This window comes from Gobio gobio (assembly GCF_949357685.1).
Source record: "Gobio gobio genome assembly, chromosome: 9".
Taxonomy (NCBI): Eukaryota; Metazoa; Chordata; class Actinopteri; order Cypriniformes; family Gobionidae; genus Gobio; species Gobio gobio.
The window spans coordinates 29514825-29531835 of record NC_137115.1 but is presented as its reverse complement, the minus strand read 5'-3'; the positions used below and the strand labels follow the sequence as shown (position 1 = coordinate 29531835).

General features: G+C 39.8%; 1 protein-coding gene across 1 annotated transcript in view; it reads left to right on the top strand.

The window, feature by feature from the left end:
- Nucleotides 1-507: 507 nt before the first annotated feature.
- unc13c (unc-13 homolog C (C. elegans)) overlaps nucleotides 508-17011 on the top strand; it is a 282829-nt gene continuing 266325 nt past the window's right edge. Inside the window, exons 1-2 of the mRNA XM_079824971.1 lie at nucleotides 508-966; nucleotides 7727-11331. Coding sequence (XP_079681097.1) covers nucleotides 7965-11331 — 3367 coding nt within the window. The 5' untranslated portion in view covers nucleotides 508-966; nucleotides 7727-7964. The remainder of the gene's footprint in view (nucleotides 967-7726; nucleotides 11332-17011) is intronic.

The following is a 17011-nucleotide window of genomic DNA, read 5'->3' as shown; positions in this document are numbered from 1 at the left end:
TAGGTGATTGATCCACCTTCAATGTGCGTCTGCTGGGTTTTTCCCCACCTGTTTTATAGTTTAGCAAATGAAAATGGTGCATTTGACCACTAGAGTAACACTCTCCTCAACAGCACACGTGATTTGAGCAATCATTTAGCCTTATGTCTGGAGCACAACAACTGTGTGGCGACACACACGCTCAACTTTAGTACTCAATTTGTTCAAATCACTATGAGCACCACTACTAGTGATGCTTACCTTAGAAAACATGACAAGTTATAGGATCATCTTGCACTCTTTCAAGATCTTGCACAGGATGAAAGAGTGCTAGATGTTGAGTGTCGGGTTTAATAGCTGCAAGTCAATCTTAGATTCTGTTACACACACACATTCAACCCGCCTTCCTGCTGTGTGTCTCATCCCTTCCCATCCTCCTCTCTCTCTCTTTCTCTCTCTCTCTCTCTCTCTCTCGCTCGTCACGTGTGCAGGTCTGTGAATCGCAGCAGCAGCTTTGTGCGTCTCTTTCTCTGTGAGAGCGAGAGAGAGGCTCAGGGCTGCACTCCTCCAAGGGCTTCTCGTACTCTCTCTCAGCACACATTCACACACGCACACACACGCGCGTCCCGTGCATCCAGACAGGGGGCTTTCACCATCCCAGACACACCGTCTGCTGCCCAGCGGAGCTCTGCGATTTCCGTCTGGGAGAGCCGGACGGAGAGGAGGAATTTTACCCAGGATCCTTCTGTCATTTGCAACAGCATGCGCCCGCCGAGCCAGACTTCATTCCAAGGTTGAGTTGAGCACAGCCGCTGCAGCAGGCGACGAGGGAGGAATGGATCGTAGAGAGAGCAGGATGTGGAACTGAGGGCTCGCTGGATGCTTCTCCGTCGTCAGAGGATGCTCTGTGCTTCACGCCAGGACGTTTAAGAGTTCGGTGGACGCTCCTGCGCTGTAGTGGATGGATTTTGTGCGCTGTCGGAGAGGGTATGTATTTCTACTTCACTAAGTTAAGCTGTTGCATCTTGAACCTTAAAATGCACTTGAACTGATCATGCATTTGCTCGCAGCATCGTGTGTGCATGCATCCGTGCATCACTTTTTTACATTTCGTGTCATTAGACTTTGTGCGTTGTTCTGGGAAGGGGGGCGGGGGTACGTCCGATGCTTTCAGCCCGTGGTTGCCATCAGCCCATTTCTCTCTGATCAACATCTGGTGGCATGTCCTCGCAGGCAGAGAGGGATGATTGAAGCACTCGCTGGATTATCATCGAGAGAGCTTTCAAAATCCTGCAGCTCTGATTTGTTGCATTTCTCGGCTAAAGCTTGCACTGAGGGCGTGCTTCGCGCTCAGCGTTTGTTTAATGCATGCATGCATGGATGCATGCATGCATTCCGGGACAGAAGCCCTGATGGGTAGTGACATCCAGTATTGTCTCGGTCAAGGGGCATCAAAGTCAGCCGTGCTGACTTAAAATGCAATTTTAAGGTTTAAAAAGCAGGGATCTGTGCATGCCGAGGTTTAGCGGGGTAATGACTGAATGTGAGATGAGCAATGGCTTGTAATTGTGTTAGTGGGTGGGGCTCTTTCTCACTCTCTCGCTGTCTCTCATCCCTCTCTCTCTTTCTTAAATATGCACCAGGAGGGGCTGAGGTTGTCAGAGGAGTGTCTGTATGTGAGGTATGGGGTCAGAGCCCTGCGTCTGCATAGGATCGATAATCCATGTCTTTTGCATCTCAAGCTCACCGACGGCCACACATGAGATCGCCTTTCCTCGGGAGAGAGAAAGCGAGAGTAGCTAATGAGCTGCCTGTCTTTATGAAGCATTCCACAACACGCTGTCAAGCGCAATAATTTGGAGCAGCTACATAATACATAAACCAATAAATTACTGAAAAAATAAATGCACATATCTCAGATGGCGCTTTCACATTCAGGCTTTTGGTGACTACCCGAGTCAGTTTTTGGTCATTTGGATAGTAAAAGCAGTTTTCTGAAACCCATTTTCCACACCTGGATTTGCATGAATGTGGTTTGAGGTTTGGTTGTTGTGAATAGCACAGTTTGCCATTCAGTGCATTCTAACTTGTGGAACTTGAAAGTAAAATGTTATTGCTCAGGGGTTGCTCCTTCATAGTTCAGGAGAGGTTGAAAAACTCTGAGACCTTAAAAAACCTTAGATTAAATAAAACTACAAATCAGTTAATAGGTTTCAGACATAAAAAGTATATAGAGCTATACAATTAATGTCCATTAGGAGCTCAGATCATTTGATGAGAAATGTTTGAGTTTTAATTCTCTGACTTTTAATTGCAGACTTTTAGTATTTCGGCACAGTTTAAGACATTTTTGAGATGCATTTTGAAAATGAGGAGACCAATATATAATATATTTTTGTCTTTTTACATTAACTTTAATTTGAACGAAGATCTTCTGACTATTTAGCTAAATGTATGTGGACACCTGAACACCTATATGAGCTTGTTGAACGTCAACAATTAAAACCATTGGCATAAGTAGGGCGTTGGCCATCTCTAACAGCTTCAACTCTTCTTTCCACTAGATCTTGGATCAAGGATGCAAGGATTTCAGGGCTCCAGACTAAAGGCCCATTTATACTTCTGCGTCGAGTGTACGCCGTAGTGTACGCCGTAGGCTACGCGCGTAGCCGACGCCGTCGTGAGCATTTATACTTCTGCGCTGTTGTCTGCGTCAATGTGCAATTCCACATGCAGACGCTAGGAGGCAGTGTCCTCGGGCATGTTGGTGTAATCAAGACAACAGCCGAAGAAGAAGCAGCTTGATGTGTAGAATCTGTACATTCACGTCGGAATATCAGCAGCAGTGAGAGAGCGGCTTTTCTTGCAGCTTGAGTTGTTGTATCTAATACAAATTTAGCATCTCTAGTTGATTAGTAAAGTTAAATAAGGCGATCTGGCGCTGGAATGCATTTGTGAAACTATGCGGAGCTCGTGGCCGCTGTTTTCAGCAGCGGTGGCTCAGCAAGCGATTGTTGTTGCGGAGACTTCATTCACGAAATATACCCTAATGTGTCCCTGTTCTTGATATACAATTACTGATTAACATCTTTGGTTTTAATGAGAAAATAAATAAACTATATTCAGCGGATCTATGTATTTATTTACTACCATAAAGAATCGCTGGACTGCAAAATAGTGTGTTATAGCAGACGTAAGGAACTATCATCCAATTTCTGGACACACACACACACACACACACACACACACTCCTATATCGCAGATTTTTTATTTATTTATTGACCTGAGGGAAGGGTTCTGGCAGACCAATCACAGCGCTTGCGGTCCGCGTAGAATTGACGCGTTGTTACATTTTTGGAGAGGTGCGCGTCAGGCTACGGCGTAGGGTACGGCGTATCCAACGCGTCTATGCGTAGGGTACGCCGTACCCTCTGCGTGCACTCGACGCAGAAGTATAAATTGGCCTTAACATTTGAGAGCAGTGGCACCACTAATTTCTACAGATGGTGGTGCCAGCACCTGATTCGGTGGCGCTGGAGGAACATTTATCATAAAGTTAATTTAATAATAAAATTACTATCGTTTTGCATTGTTTTGTTAATAAGTGCAGTTACTAATAATATTACATGTTTGTTTATTGAAAATTGAATGGTGATGCACTGAGCTTGAATTGAAAAGCAGTAGGGATGTGACTGTGAGGAAATTTTTCCTACCGGTTAATCGACATGCTTTTAAATCGTTATTTCTAAACTGAAAGTAAAATGTGTACAGCTGCTCTGGCATTCATAATGTTGTGTACATTCGGTTTAGAATTAGCACCAATTTTTGGGCGGGTTGCTTGAATGGTGGGTTCATTAGCCTATTTTTCTTAATGAAAAACACAACAACAAAACAGCACAATTACAAACTCACTTAAATAGACACTTTGAAACCAAATCTTCATTGTCTTTCAGCTCTTCGCTCTCGTGCTGAATGAAATCTGACTCCTGCTGCTGATGCGCTGCGACTCTCGTTCGGCTCACACTGTATTGAGCAGACACGTTCAGTTTTGAATTGTCTGTTCTCTAACTGAACTAAATTATTTTGTTACTAGCTATAAAAAAACGATGGTGGGGGCGCTGCCACGGAGGGAAAGTGACGTAACTGGTGTTGTGCCTGAACACCGGTAACACCGTCAACACAGACTATCGCAGCAAGCCTAATATGCAGATGAATTAACTTTTATTAACAACAGTAATGTGTTTAAAAAAAAAAATATATATATATATATATATATACATATATATATATATATATATATATATATATATATATTCTACTCTTATTAAATGTACAATTGTTCTTCTATAGTATCGCACTGAACTGACCGACAGCTTCAGTGATAATAAAAGCAGCGCTCTTTACTTGTTTTCTTTGTAATTCAGTCACAATTCGAAGAAAAGTTTTTGTTTTTCATGAGACCTTTTGACTTCCTACTTTTTCTATATATTAGGAAAGGGGAGTGGAAATGGCTAATAAGTCAAAAAAGAACTCCTCTGCCGCCAACAACTGGTTATAGTGGTAATTACATGTCTTATTAACACTTACAAAGTGTTATTTTTCCTACACCTTTAAACATTTAGTTTTACAAATCATCATTATATCATACATCACCACAAAATAACATCAAAATTGGATAATATTTATAGCTTTGAAATGCTGGAAAAAGTGTGAAGCACTTGAAAGCCTTTGAAGTCAGCGCTATTTGATCTGATATCTAAGGTTTATAGCGGAGAATTCTGTGTGAACGCTTCCCACTAGATCTTGCAGTAGCGATGTTATTAATTCTGTGGCAATTTCAGGCTCTTTCTCACCATATCTCCTCGTGCTGTGTAGTAACGGTGTCGCATGATCGAGATCGGCCCGTGAATGAGCTCGCGCAAACGAGTAGCAAGGTTCCGTTCCGCTTGATGTTTCTCATATGTAACAGAAATGGCAACTCTTATCACTTGGGCACCGTGGTGATCGCAACAGTGTGGTCTCTAACAAAATTTACCATTTGGTCACAGTCTGGAGACCTGGATTTGCTCCCTTTCAGACATGAGAGCATTAGTGCATCAGTTAAATTCTTCCACACCAGAGTCAGTAAACCATATCGTTATAGACCTCGCTTTGTGCACAAAGTAATTTTGAAATAATTGCATGGCTCTATGCTTGATTTTTATGGTGTAGCTCAAATAGCGAGATGTGTTCATTTGTGGGTGGTGTCACACATACAATCAATTAGGGTATGCACTATGCAGATAGGTTCGTTAGGCAGAAACACTTATTTATCATTAGCTATCCAAATAATGTGACTCTGAATCAGCATGGATTTCAAAGTTGATGTTCCAAAAACATATTTTTCATTTACACCATATCCAATGAAATTTGATTAGCACTGTAAATTAGAAGTTGATTACCTGTTGGGGGTGTGGTGGAAATACTGCAGTTACTCTAATCATATTTAATAGTCCCATCTGTATTTTTCAGTAGATTGATTGATTGAGCTCTGTAATTCTGTAATGGCTTAATAAAGAGACAGTGATTTTAGCCATTAATCACAGAAGAGCTAATAAATTAATTGGAAAAGGAAGTTAGAAACCTCTGGTCTCAGCATTTGCTTCCCACTGCCCAGTTAAAACTTTTCTGAGTGGACATCATACATTAACTTGACAAATGTCATTAGGTCCAAAGTCTTAAACATGCCAGATGCTGGAGTTTTACCAGCCGAATACTTAGTTTAATTAAAAGTATCAGAGAGTAAAACTTTAGTAAATTATGATGTCTGGTGATTGTGACATTTGGCTTCCGTGATCTGTTTTTATCAAGCGTCTGTTATTGAGTGGTTTGGTTGTGTTGAATAGACAGAATGTGAGGCAGATGAATTGTGAACAGTGAATTTTATCCTATAGTTTTTCAAAATGTACCCTTAAAGTCAAAAGAAAACCAATTAAAAATGATAAAAAAAAAAAAAGGTTCAGTTGCTTTACTGAAAGACTGTATAAAAGTGTTTATTTTCATGAAAATAACTATGCAAAACATCTAAATTGTCCTTATAATCTAGTAATTTTAGATAATAATGTTAGGAGTGAGCACTGCAGAAAAAAAAACCTTTTCTTAATCTATATTTTTTGTCTCGTATTTAGAAACACATTACAGATACATTTACTTAAGAAGCATAGATATTAGATATCAGAGAATTTATCTTGAAAAATTTTTTTTTCTTGAGCTATGCATAAATGTAAGAAACTGTATTGGGATTTATGATTAAAACAAGAAAAAGAAAAACGGGATTGTTTTCACCAAATATACCTTATTCAAGATTCAAAATGTTCAAAAAAATAAGCCTTTTTTAATCTTATTTAGATAACTTTACCTGATAAGCATACATATCTTGTTTTAAGGATGTTTAGATATTTTTAGGTGAAAACGGCAAAAATACTGATCAAAATTATGTGTGATTGGATTAATAATGTTTTGAGTGTACAAGCTTTGTTTGGTTATAATTACATTAGTGAAGTGAAAGCTGCTTTAGAAGGTCTCAGAGAGAGAGAGAGAGAGAGAGAGAGAGAGAGAGAGAGAGAGAGAGAGAGAGAGAGAGACAGAGAGAGGTCTGTAAACATCAAGGTGTCTGACTCACAACACTGTCGACAATGCCATCAACACGCACGCACGCACACAGACACAGGCTGTCACCTGTTCTGTTTTGTATTATAGGTCAAAATTGCCCTCCGATTTGCGATTCCATACAAAGGACCTTGTCTGTATTGCTATTTTCACTGACAGATACTGAGTTTATTTAAATATATATATATATATATATATATATATATATATATATATATATATATATATATATATATATATATATATATATATATATATATATATATATATATATATATATATATATTATATAAATTAACATGTGTAACTATAAATATTTTTAACCGTATCTAATTAGACTCAACAAGCCCCTTTAGTGGAGTGATGCAAAATGACTTTATTACTCACCTTTTACCTCCATTTATGAATAACATGAGGTTCCAGAAAATGTTTTTATTGTTGTCTGAATTATTGATTTTAAAACATGTGCCTTTTTTTACCATTGCATAGAGGGTCTTTTTGATTTCATTGTTCAGGTTAATGATCATATTGTGTTTTCTAGTGCATTTGAACTGCACTGTTGTGCAGCTGTGATTATTATTTAGGTTGTTTGCCTGTATCATGGGATTATTGGAATACTACTTGTGGCAAAAGCTAGTTTACAGCGGTGCAACTTGATGATTAATGGTTACATTGGTATAACAAACAGACACTTCATTGATCATGATACAGCTAACAAACTGCGCTCTTCATATTATTGTTAGAATTATTGCTTGTTGTTAGAAATGCATAGATTTGTACAATAATGTAAACACAATTATTCATGTTAAGATGTTTGGGGGTTTATTGGGTCTCCAAAACAATACTATTGTGGCCCAGAGTCTCTTATGCTCTGGTTTCTGTGTAAGTAAGAAGGTTCCCTCAATGCTCTAAAAAAATGTGACATGTCTAGCTCAGCTGAATTGGATTTGACTGCCCTAATGAGAAACAGCCTATGAAATTGGGGTTCTAGTAGAATTGTTCAGTGATTCATTATACAGTATATGCAGTGTAACGTTATGCATTTTGCATATTGACCTTCAGTGCAAACTAACTGAAAAGATGTTTTCCTCTTTTTCAGAGACATGAGGCATCTTCTGAAGAAACACCCTTGAATATTTCCCTCACTGAGGATGTGCAAACATTTCTGCTCGGCACAACCACGTTTGAGGTCACTTCTTCTTTAGACCCTCATATACCTCAGGGTTGACTTTTAAAACTCTTAAGTGTCTGTGTTCTTTTCGTTGAGCACCGCTGGATTTGAGACCAGTTTTGCTTCACTGCATCCAGAGTGCAAAACTGCTGAAACATCGCCCTCCATGGTTTCTGCCCATTTCAAGAAGCTATCGTCTTACATTGTAAAGATTTGCAAAGGAATGTTTACAAAGAAACTGGCAACTGCCACAAAGAAGAAAGAGAGCAGCGAAAACAAAAAAGAACCCAAAACGTCCCCTGAACTACATGCACGGGTCCCAACGTTCTCAACCACACTGAAAAGCACAGTTAAAAAAATCTCTAAATGCTCGTCAGCACGCAATATATCTCTTGAGGAGGATGATGGAAAAAACGATTGTTCTTCTCTCTCACCAACATTCAGTTACCGTGTAGCAATTGCCAATGGCTTACCAAAAAATGCCCTATTTCTGAACAATAATGAATTCCATGAGGTCTTGTCGATTGATAGTGATTACTCTGACTCTCTAAACGAGGCAAAACTTGTCCATAGATTCGATGAACAAAAAGCTTATACAATGCCAGTAAGAAGGAACAGGAAGAGTTTGATTAGTTTAGCGCCCTCGGATGGCAGCTCAGAGGGGGAACGGGGAGAGCGCAGCAGTCTCCACACTCTTCGATTGGGCGCTCTGAAAAAGCTGAGGAAATGGAAGAAGAGCCAAGAATGTGTGTCCTCAGACTCAGAGGCCAGCAACTGGAGAAAGACTCTTGGCATCAGAAGCAAATCTCTGGACCGGGCTGGTCGACACCAGAAAACCACTACCCTAGAGCCGGGATCCAGCTCAACAGGATGTATCAGTCAGACTCAGGATGTGATGGAGATGATCTTCAAAGAACTTCAGGGAATCAGTCAGATTGAGTCTGAGCTCTCAGAACTGCGAGGGCATGTTAACGCCCTCAAAAGCTCCATTGACGAGATCTCCAGCAGCGTGGAGGTTGTGCAGAGTGAAATCGAGCAGCTCCGTTCAGGTTTCGTGCAGTCCAGACGTGAGACTCGAGACATCCATGATTACATCAGACAGATTAGCCAACAGACCAACAAAGCTACTCTGAGATTTCTAAATGTGCCTGAGGAGAAGTATGAAAAAACAGAAGAGCTTATTTATCAAATCCTGAAAGAGAAAATGGGTTTTGCTGAAGCACGCAAGACATTTAAAATTGAACTGGCCCATCGACTAGGGCAACAAAGAGAATGTTACAATGCTAAACCTCGACCAATTGTAGTTATATTTTCAAGCCCACAAGACAGAGATTTAGTTTTGAAAAAGTGTTATAAGCTTAAAGGAACCGGAATATCCATCTCGACTGATAGTCTAGTACATGATTCAAAAGAAAAGAGAGACAAGCCAATGGCTTCCTCTCAGACGTATGAAAGCATGGACATCAAGGTCTCAGCCAAAGACAAGGCTGAAAGTGATGACTGGGACTCCATGGAAAGCGACAAAGAGCTTGATGAATTAAACAAGAACAAATATGCAATTGTGTCCAAACCACCCCCAAAAAGTAAATCAGACAAGAAAAAGTCTCACGATCACCGAAGGATGGCTGATGACTCTGCATACTCTGTGCACTATGCGGATAATATAGCCTATGATGACCATGACAAGCAAAGTAAGTCCTACTATTCAGACATAACACCTGGATGGCTTTCTCAAAGTGACTACTCCACTCCCAAACTCAGCCGCTCTGAATCGGACTGCTCTAAACTTTGCCAGTCTTACTCTGAGGATTTCTCAGAGAGTCAGTATTTCAGCAGAGTCAATGGTTGCTCCTTGCTTTCCTCCTCAGATCAGGAACTTTGGCAACGGAAGCAAGAAGACATGGCATCCTCCTGGTATGCTAGTCCTCCCAGTCAAACTCTGAGCCAAGAACAACCCTATGTGGAGCATAATGAAGTTGAAACCACTGAGACTATTGACAGTGGTGTAAGTAATGGTCTCGTTTGTATATCAGGGGACAGGAGCCATTACAGTGGCTCTCAGCTGTCGCTGCAGGGTGACCTCTCACCATGGAAAGATTGGCATCACCTTGAACAAGGTACTGATTCAGGTTTGGACGCTTCAACTGAGCAGAACATAATCTCTGAGATCAGTAGTCCCTTTGACCCTGCAGCTAACCCTGGTTTCCCTGAGAAAATTATTAAATGCCTTGAGGTTGATTTACAGTTTGAAGGTGAGACCTTTCTGACACTAGATAGCACTCCTGAGACAGGCCAAGACCAATATATAGATATAGAACCTGAATTTTTAGAACCCGAGCTAGAGCTAGAGCTAGAGCTAGAGCTAGAGCTTGAGCCAGAACCAGAGCAAGAGCCAGAGCAAGAGCCAGAGCACGAGCCAGAGCCAGAGCCAGAGCTAGAGCCAGAGCCAGAACCAGAACAAATGGCACAGCCAGAACCTGAACCAGAACCTGAACCAGAGGTTGTGATTGAACCCATAACAAAACCAGTACCTAAACCTGCAGCTGAAACGCAACCCGAAAAGAAGCCCAAGACCAAGAAGATCCAAGCTAAGCCTGAATCAGCTCCACAAACTTTGCAGCGACAAGATGTAAACCACCTCCAGCAGAGCCAGAAATCGTCAGCCATGTACCGGAGCCAGAGTGAGATTAGAAATGAGAAGGTGGAGGATGTCCCCAAATCATGGAGTAGCAGGCTTAGCATTGACCTCACTGAAAAATCCTTCAACTTTGGAGGTTTTGGATCCACCCTACAAAGAGCAAAGTCAGCTTTAGATTTTGTGTGGAATAAAGGTCCCCAAAGCACCAGCGCCCCAGTTGAAGAACCAAGCAACACCTCATTCATGGGCAGGTTCAGAACCATGTCCCAGTCCACAGCGAACAGCTCCAGTACAACCATTGACTCTGACGTCTACACAGAACCTTTCTATTACAAGGCTGAAGAGGAAGAACAACCTGCTGAACAACCTGTGGACAATGAGACAAATTATGTTGAGGTGATGGAACAAGTGCTAGCCAATTTGGAAAACAGAACAAATGCCAACGAAGCTGAGGAGCAGTACCAAGAAGAGGAATACGGTGAATATGACATCTCTCAAGAGGGTAACCTTGTGTTGGAATATGACTGCAGCCTTGATGAACAATTTGATGAGGAATTCAGCGAGGAGTATGATGACAATCCTATGACTGAAGACACAGCGGAGTATGAGGTGAGTCTGGTGGATTATGTGGAAGAAACCGAGGAACCAGAAGCAGAGATCGAGGTACAGGAGGAAGGAAAAGAGGAGGTGCAGGAGGTTCAAGAAACATCAGAAACGAAGGGAGCAGATGAGGTAGAAAAGACTGTAGAACAAGAGGATGAGAACAAAAACGTTACGGAGGTACCAGTGCAGGAAGCACCACCCAAAAAAAGGATGCGTCCCACCTTCAAAGAGGCAGCACTGAGAGCTTATAGGAAGCAGATGGCTGAGCTTGAACAGCAGATCCTGGCAGGAGGTACGAGCCAACCAGTTATTTGTATTTTATATGGTAACTCTACAGATTTGCTTATATAAATTATTGCTGTTTAAATTGGTTTCTTGAATGGTTTTAGTCAAGGTTTTGTGAGCCATTGATTGAGTCATTTGAGATCCAACATTGTCCATACATGATTTCTTTCTCTGGTCTTGTTTCCTGAATACCCAGACACTATTGAAGGGTTGTTCTGAAGGCCAGAATGATGATTACTAGTATTTGATGTTGAGTGGTTAGAATTGGCGATTGATTTTGTGTATGTGCGTATGTGGTTGTCAAGCACATCAGAGTTCAGATGAAAGTGAACTTCACCCTTTTTGGCCTTCATTAATCTTAGAAAATAGTTATCTTAGTCTTAATCTTAAGTTTCATCATTTATTTTTAAAGGAATAGTTCACCCATATAATAATGTTCTTCTGATTATTTACTTTCACTCATGCCGTTCCAGCTTGGAACATAAAAAGAGACAATTTGATGGATGTTTGCATCGCTCTCTCCAATCCAGTTTGTGCATATGTCAATGACAACAAACTGCATTGTTTCTTCTTGCAAGTCTTGTAATGTGATGCACCACATTTGACTATGCACACATGTATTATTTAATCTTGGGTGAAATATTTCTTTAATAACTACAATCATGTTTTATTAGCATTTTATTTTATTTTCAGTGGTAGTTTCTCAAACGTGTGTTTTCAAAGTCAATTTACACAATACATGCTAATATATGAACATGACCAGCTGAAATTATGGCGTTTGTATGCCTCTACGCTATCCTGAAATTTACCCCACAAAGGCAGAGTTTTATTTTACAGTCAGTCAGGAATCAGGGGAATTTCCACCCAGTCTTACTCACACTGAAAACGCACTTGACCTAGATGTGAGAATCACAGTCACAGCACACGGCAAGCCCAACACCGCACTGCTGAGTACTGTTGGGATACTGTATTTAGGCTGCTCATTCATGCTGCACGCTAACAGCCAGATGCTCTGTGTACTTTAGGGGATTCTGATTCCCTAAAACACAAGCCACAAATCACAAACAAAATCAGTTCATTTTTAGGCATTACAATGAGGTTTGGCACTGGCACACAATTGGATTCCAGAAATGATGGCATTTTTACTGATATGTTTAACATGTAATAAATGCTTGTAGAGTTTAGTGCTCTCTGTGTTATTTTAGTGTCGGATTCACCAAGGGAACTATGCAAATCATATTATGATGCAAATGGTTTAATGACAAATAAAGATTAAAAAAAGGATTTAAAAAATCTTTTCAAAATTGATATAATGCATATTTTAAGGAACAATGTGTTAAAATTGATTTTTTGTCAGGTGGTAAAACCAAATATTTTATATAACTGTATTTATAAGTGAATCTTTGCAAAGTAACCCTCAGATTAACAAATTATAATTTTGTGGTTGTGTATGTTAGTTATTGCATTCTAGAGGCCAGATATTTAGTGTCTTTAGCATCCAATTTTACTTTTAAAGACAAAAACAAATAATCATACAAATATATCAGTAAATGCATTCAATACAATAACTAATCACAATGTAGTTTTCAGCCATTTGTTCACTTTGACCTGTTATTTGTTGGTTTAAATCAAGAATTTACATGGTTGTACCACCTGATATATATCAGTTGTCTGACAACAGGGAATATGCTAAACACTGGACCCCCCCCCCCCCCCCCATTTCAATTACATATAAAAATAAAATGCAAATACTGGTGTTTTAGTCAACAGTCTCTATTGAAGTAAAAGTAGTAAATCGATCAAAAACAGAATACACAAAATCACATGAAATCACATTCAAAATGTAGTAACTGGAATATGCTACAATGCAATGTATTGGTTTGATACACTGTAATCAATTGTGATTGAATAACAACACAATCATGTTTTATATTGATACAAGAAGAATCATAAACTTAAAGGTACAATTTTAGCAGCATTTAGTGGTGAGGTTGTGAATTGCAACCGCTCACCCCTCCCTTTCGAAGCACATAGAGAATGGCCGACACAGGACAAAGAGGTCGTCGCCTGAGACAGCAGAGAGTAGCTAGCGCTCTGTAGAGCAGTTTGTCCATTTAGGTAGCTAGCGCTCTGTAGAGCAGTTTGTCCATTTAGGGCTACTGTAGAAACATGACGGCGCAAAATGGTGACTTCACTGTAAGGGGAATGTTGATAGAAATGGCTCATTCTAAGGCAGTGGTCGGGAACCTATGGCTCGCGAGCCACACCTGGCTCTTTGACAAAAATCATATGGCTCGCCAGGTCTCTCACCATTTGACAACAAATGATTGATAAAAAAAACTAGACCCATCAACAGAGATGCACTCTCTGCAGAAAAATAATTACAATTGCCTTGTTGTACAGCGTACTGAAGTTAATGACAAGTTATGATAGTAATATTCAAGTTGTACCGGCTGCGCATGTCCAGTGCTGTTCGCGATTGTCACGAGTCAAACCACTTACGTTTCTGTGGTAAACCTACAGCCTACAGCTTTATGCTCATCAGTTGATAACTCAACCTCACAGTGAAAGCCCTGCAGAATTCATTCCATATAGCAAATTATCGTTTGCTGCATATTTGTTTGTTTTTAGTTTTCTATGGGCATAATAATTACTACTGTTGAAATTTTATTGAAAAAAAACAACATGTTTTATTATTATTGGAAAAATGCATTAACCAAAAATGGGGGGTGGGGGGTGGCTTCCAGTCCCTGTTCTAAGGTAATAAAAACATAACAGTATGTAAGGTCTTTATACACCACTGAAAACATAATTATGGATATTATATTGCATTTCTGTCAAATAGATCCTCATAAAATATTACACACGGCACCTTTTAAGTTAGTTATAACTGCTAAACAAGAATCATCACCTCTCTTTTTTCTTTTTGCAAGATATGCTTCTCTTGCTGCCGGATCATTTTTAACATGTTCCCTGTGTCGTGCTCTCAGTCCCACTTTATGTTAAGTGTCTCTAAACTACCATATACTAACATTCAAATGAATAATTTTATTTATTGCACTTCATATAGGGACATTCAATGCAGTTGCACCACCTGACTTTTGCCACTAATTTTACATTTTAAGGGAAAGTTCACCCAAAAATCAAAATTAACCCATGATTTACTTTATGAGTTATATAACATAAATCTAACTTCTACTAACTGCCAATATGCGCGTTCACGAGAGACTGGCGTTCCAGCGTATGATGAAGGACGCAGGCGTAGTGTAAGTTCCGGTGACGAACGCGGAAGCACAGAGGATTGAGCAAAACAAAACTTGGTTCTCGCGAGAACTAGCATATTCTCACCGGAGCGTCCTACGTCATACGCTGGAACCTCTCGTCAATGCACGTACATCAGTTAGCGGAAGTTAGAGTTTACAGTTTTTAAAGTTTTAAATATGGATTTTTTCTTACACAAACGCATCACTTTGCTTCAGGAGGCCTTTATTAACCCCCCAGAGCTGTGGGGATTACTTTTATGATGGATAAATGCACTTTTATGAACTTCAAAACAGAAAGAGTCATTCACTGCCATTATAAAGCTTAGAAGCTTTATAAGCATTTTTTAATATAACTCTGATTGTATTGAAAGAAGAATGTATTATACACCTAGGATAACTTGAGGGTGAGTAAATAATGGGGTAATTTTCATTTTTGGGTGAACTATCCCTTTAACAGGCTTCTACTTGAATGCCCGTATTAGCTTTTGCTTGTGCTAGCAAGACTAATTTTTTGTTGTTGTTTTACATTGGTTATACCACCTGACATGGGAAGTGTACCAACCTACCCTTACTTGAATGTAGCTATTTTTATTAGTATTTGAGAGAGATCTACAAACCTTAATAAAGTGATACATGTCATGAATTTATCAAATTATTTTAAAAGGAAATAATGCTCTTGGACACACAAAACTATGCCATTGGGTCATGTCATTGACCCAAATGCACAATGACTTCACTACACTATCTGTACTTTGTGCTTTTAGCACCTGATTAAACTGGATTGGCAGTGAAGCTGCAGGTTTGTGTTGTAGTACTGTGCACAAATATGTTTTACAACCCTACAGACTTTTGAAATCTGTAGAGATCACACAGACAGGTTTACAGTCAACAGAAACTTTATTCTGTGAAAATGCAGCATCTATATAATGAGAGAAGGAACAGACTGTTCTGCTGACACCAAGTTGGTGCACTGGACAGGATGAGCATTTAATTTTCATTTCAGATGGAAAAAGACAGTCACCCTATAAAGAGTGCTCATCTCTTATAATAATATATATGAAAAAATGCATTTTATAAATATTGTTTATTATATTGTCACATAGTTTTAATATCAGTTTAGTTTTCCTGGAGTTGTAGTGTAGCTCTGTATTTCTGCCCCCCCCCCCCATGCTTTCAAAGCATGTTCCTTATTGTTTCCATAGTGACTCATTGTTTGATTGACTTGTATAACTTGCTTTTTGTTAAGCCATTTGGTTTCACTGTGTATTTATAGCCCTCAGTTTGTGTTTTGATTTGTCAATTTTTGTCTTTGTTTAGCGGTTTTCATTTTCCTGCATCTTTATGTTTTCCTAAGCTCCTGCGTGTTAGTTATTTTGTTTTATCTTCTTCTCTACCTACCTGCAGCTATATGCATATGTGACATACATATGTATGTATGTGCATTAAACTATTTTAACGCATGATGTGGAGGCGGTTGCCTCTGTGGAGTGCATTCAAATTGTTTAATGCACAGTTAGCTGTGGATTATCCCACTTATTCCACAGTGATTTGTCAAGTTAAAGCTGTCATTGATGTTTAGAGCGCTAAATTTGACTGGAAGGGTTAAAATTACGGTTATTTTAATCAGCTAACACTTGTTAGATATAACATTCTGTCTGCTTTAATCAGACACAGAGACTTTCTCAGAGAAAGTACTATGGTATGGTTACATTTATTTGATTTCATTATAAAATGTATTTGAATGGAGAGAGAGAGAGAGAGAGATACATTATATTGCCAAAAGTATTAGGAAACCCCTCCAAATCATTGTATTCAGGCGTTCCAATCACTTCCTAGGCCACAGGTGTAAAAAATCAGTGAAGCATGGTACCGGTTGTCACCTGTGCAATAAGTCCATTCGTGAAATTTCCTCACTACTAAATATTTCATGGTCAACTGTTAGTGGTATTATAACAAACGTGGAAGCAATTGGGAACAACAGCAACGTAAAATCACAGAGCGGGGTCAGCGCATGCTGAGAAACAGTGTACAGAAGTCGGCAACTTTCTGCAGAGTCAATTGCTACAGACCTCCAAACTTTGTGTGGTCTTCAGATTAGCTCAAGAACAGTGCGTAGAGAGCTTCATGGAATGGGTTTCCATGGCCGAGCAGCTGCATCCAAGCCTTACATCACCTAGTGCAATGCAAAGTGTCAGATGCAGTGGTGTAAAGCACGCCGCCACTGGACTCTAGAGCAGTGGAGACGTGTTCTCTGGAGTGACGAATCACGCTTCTCTGGCAATCCGATGGACGAGTCTGGGTTTGGCGATTGCCAGGAGAACGGTACTTGTCTGACTGCATTGTGCCAAGTGGAAAGTTTGGTGGAGAGGGGATTATGGTGTGGGGTTGTTTTTCAGGGGTTGGGTTTGGCCCCTTATTTCCAGT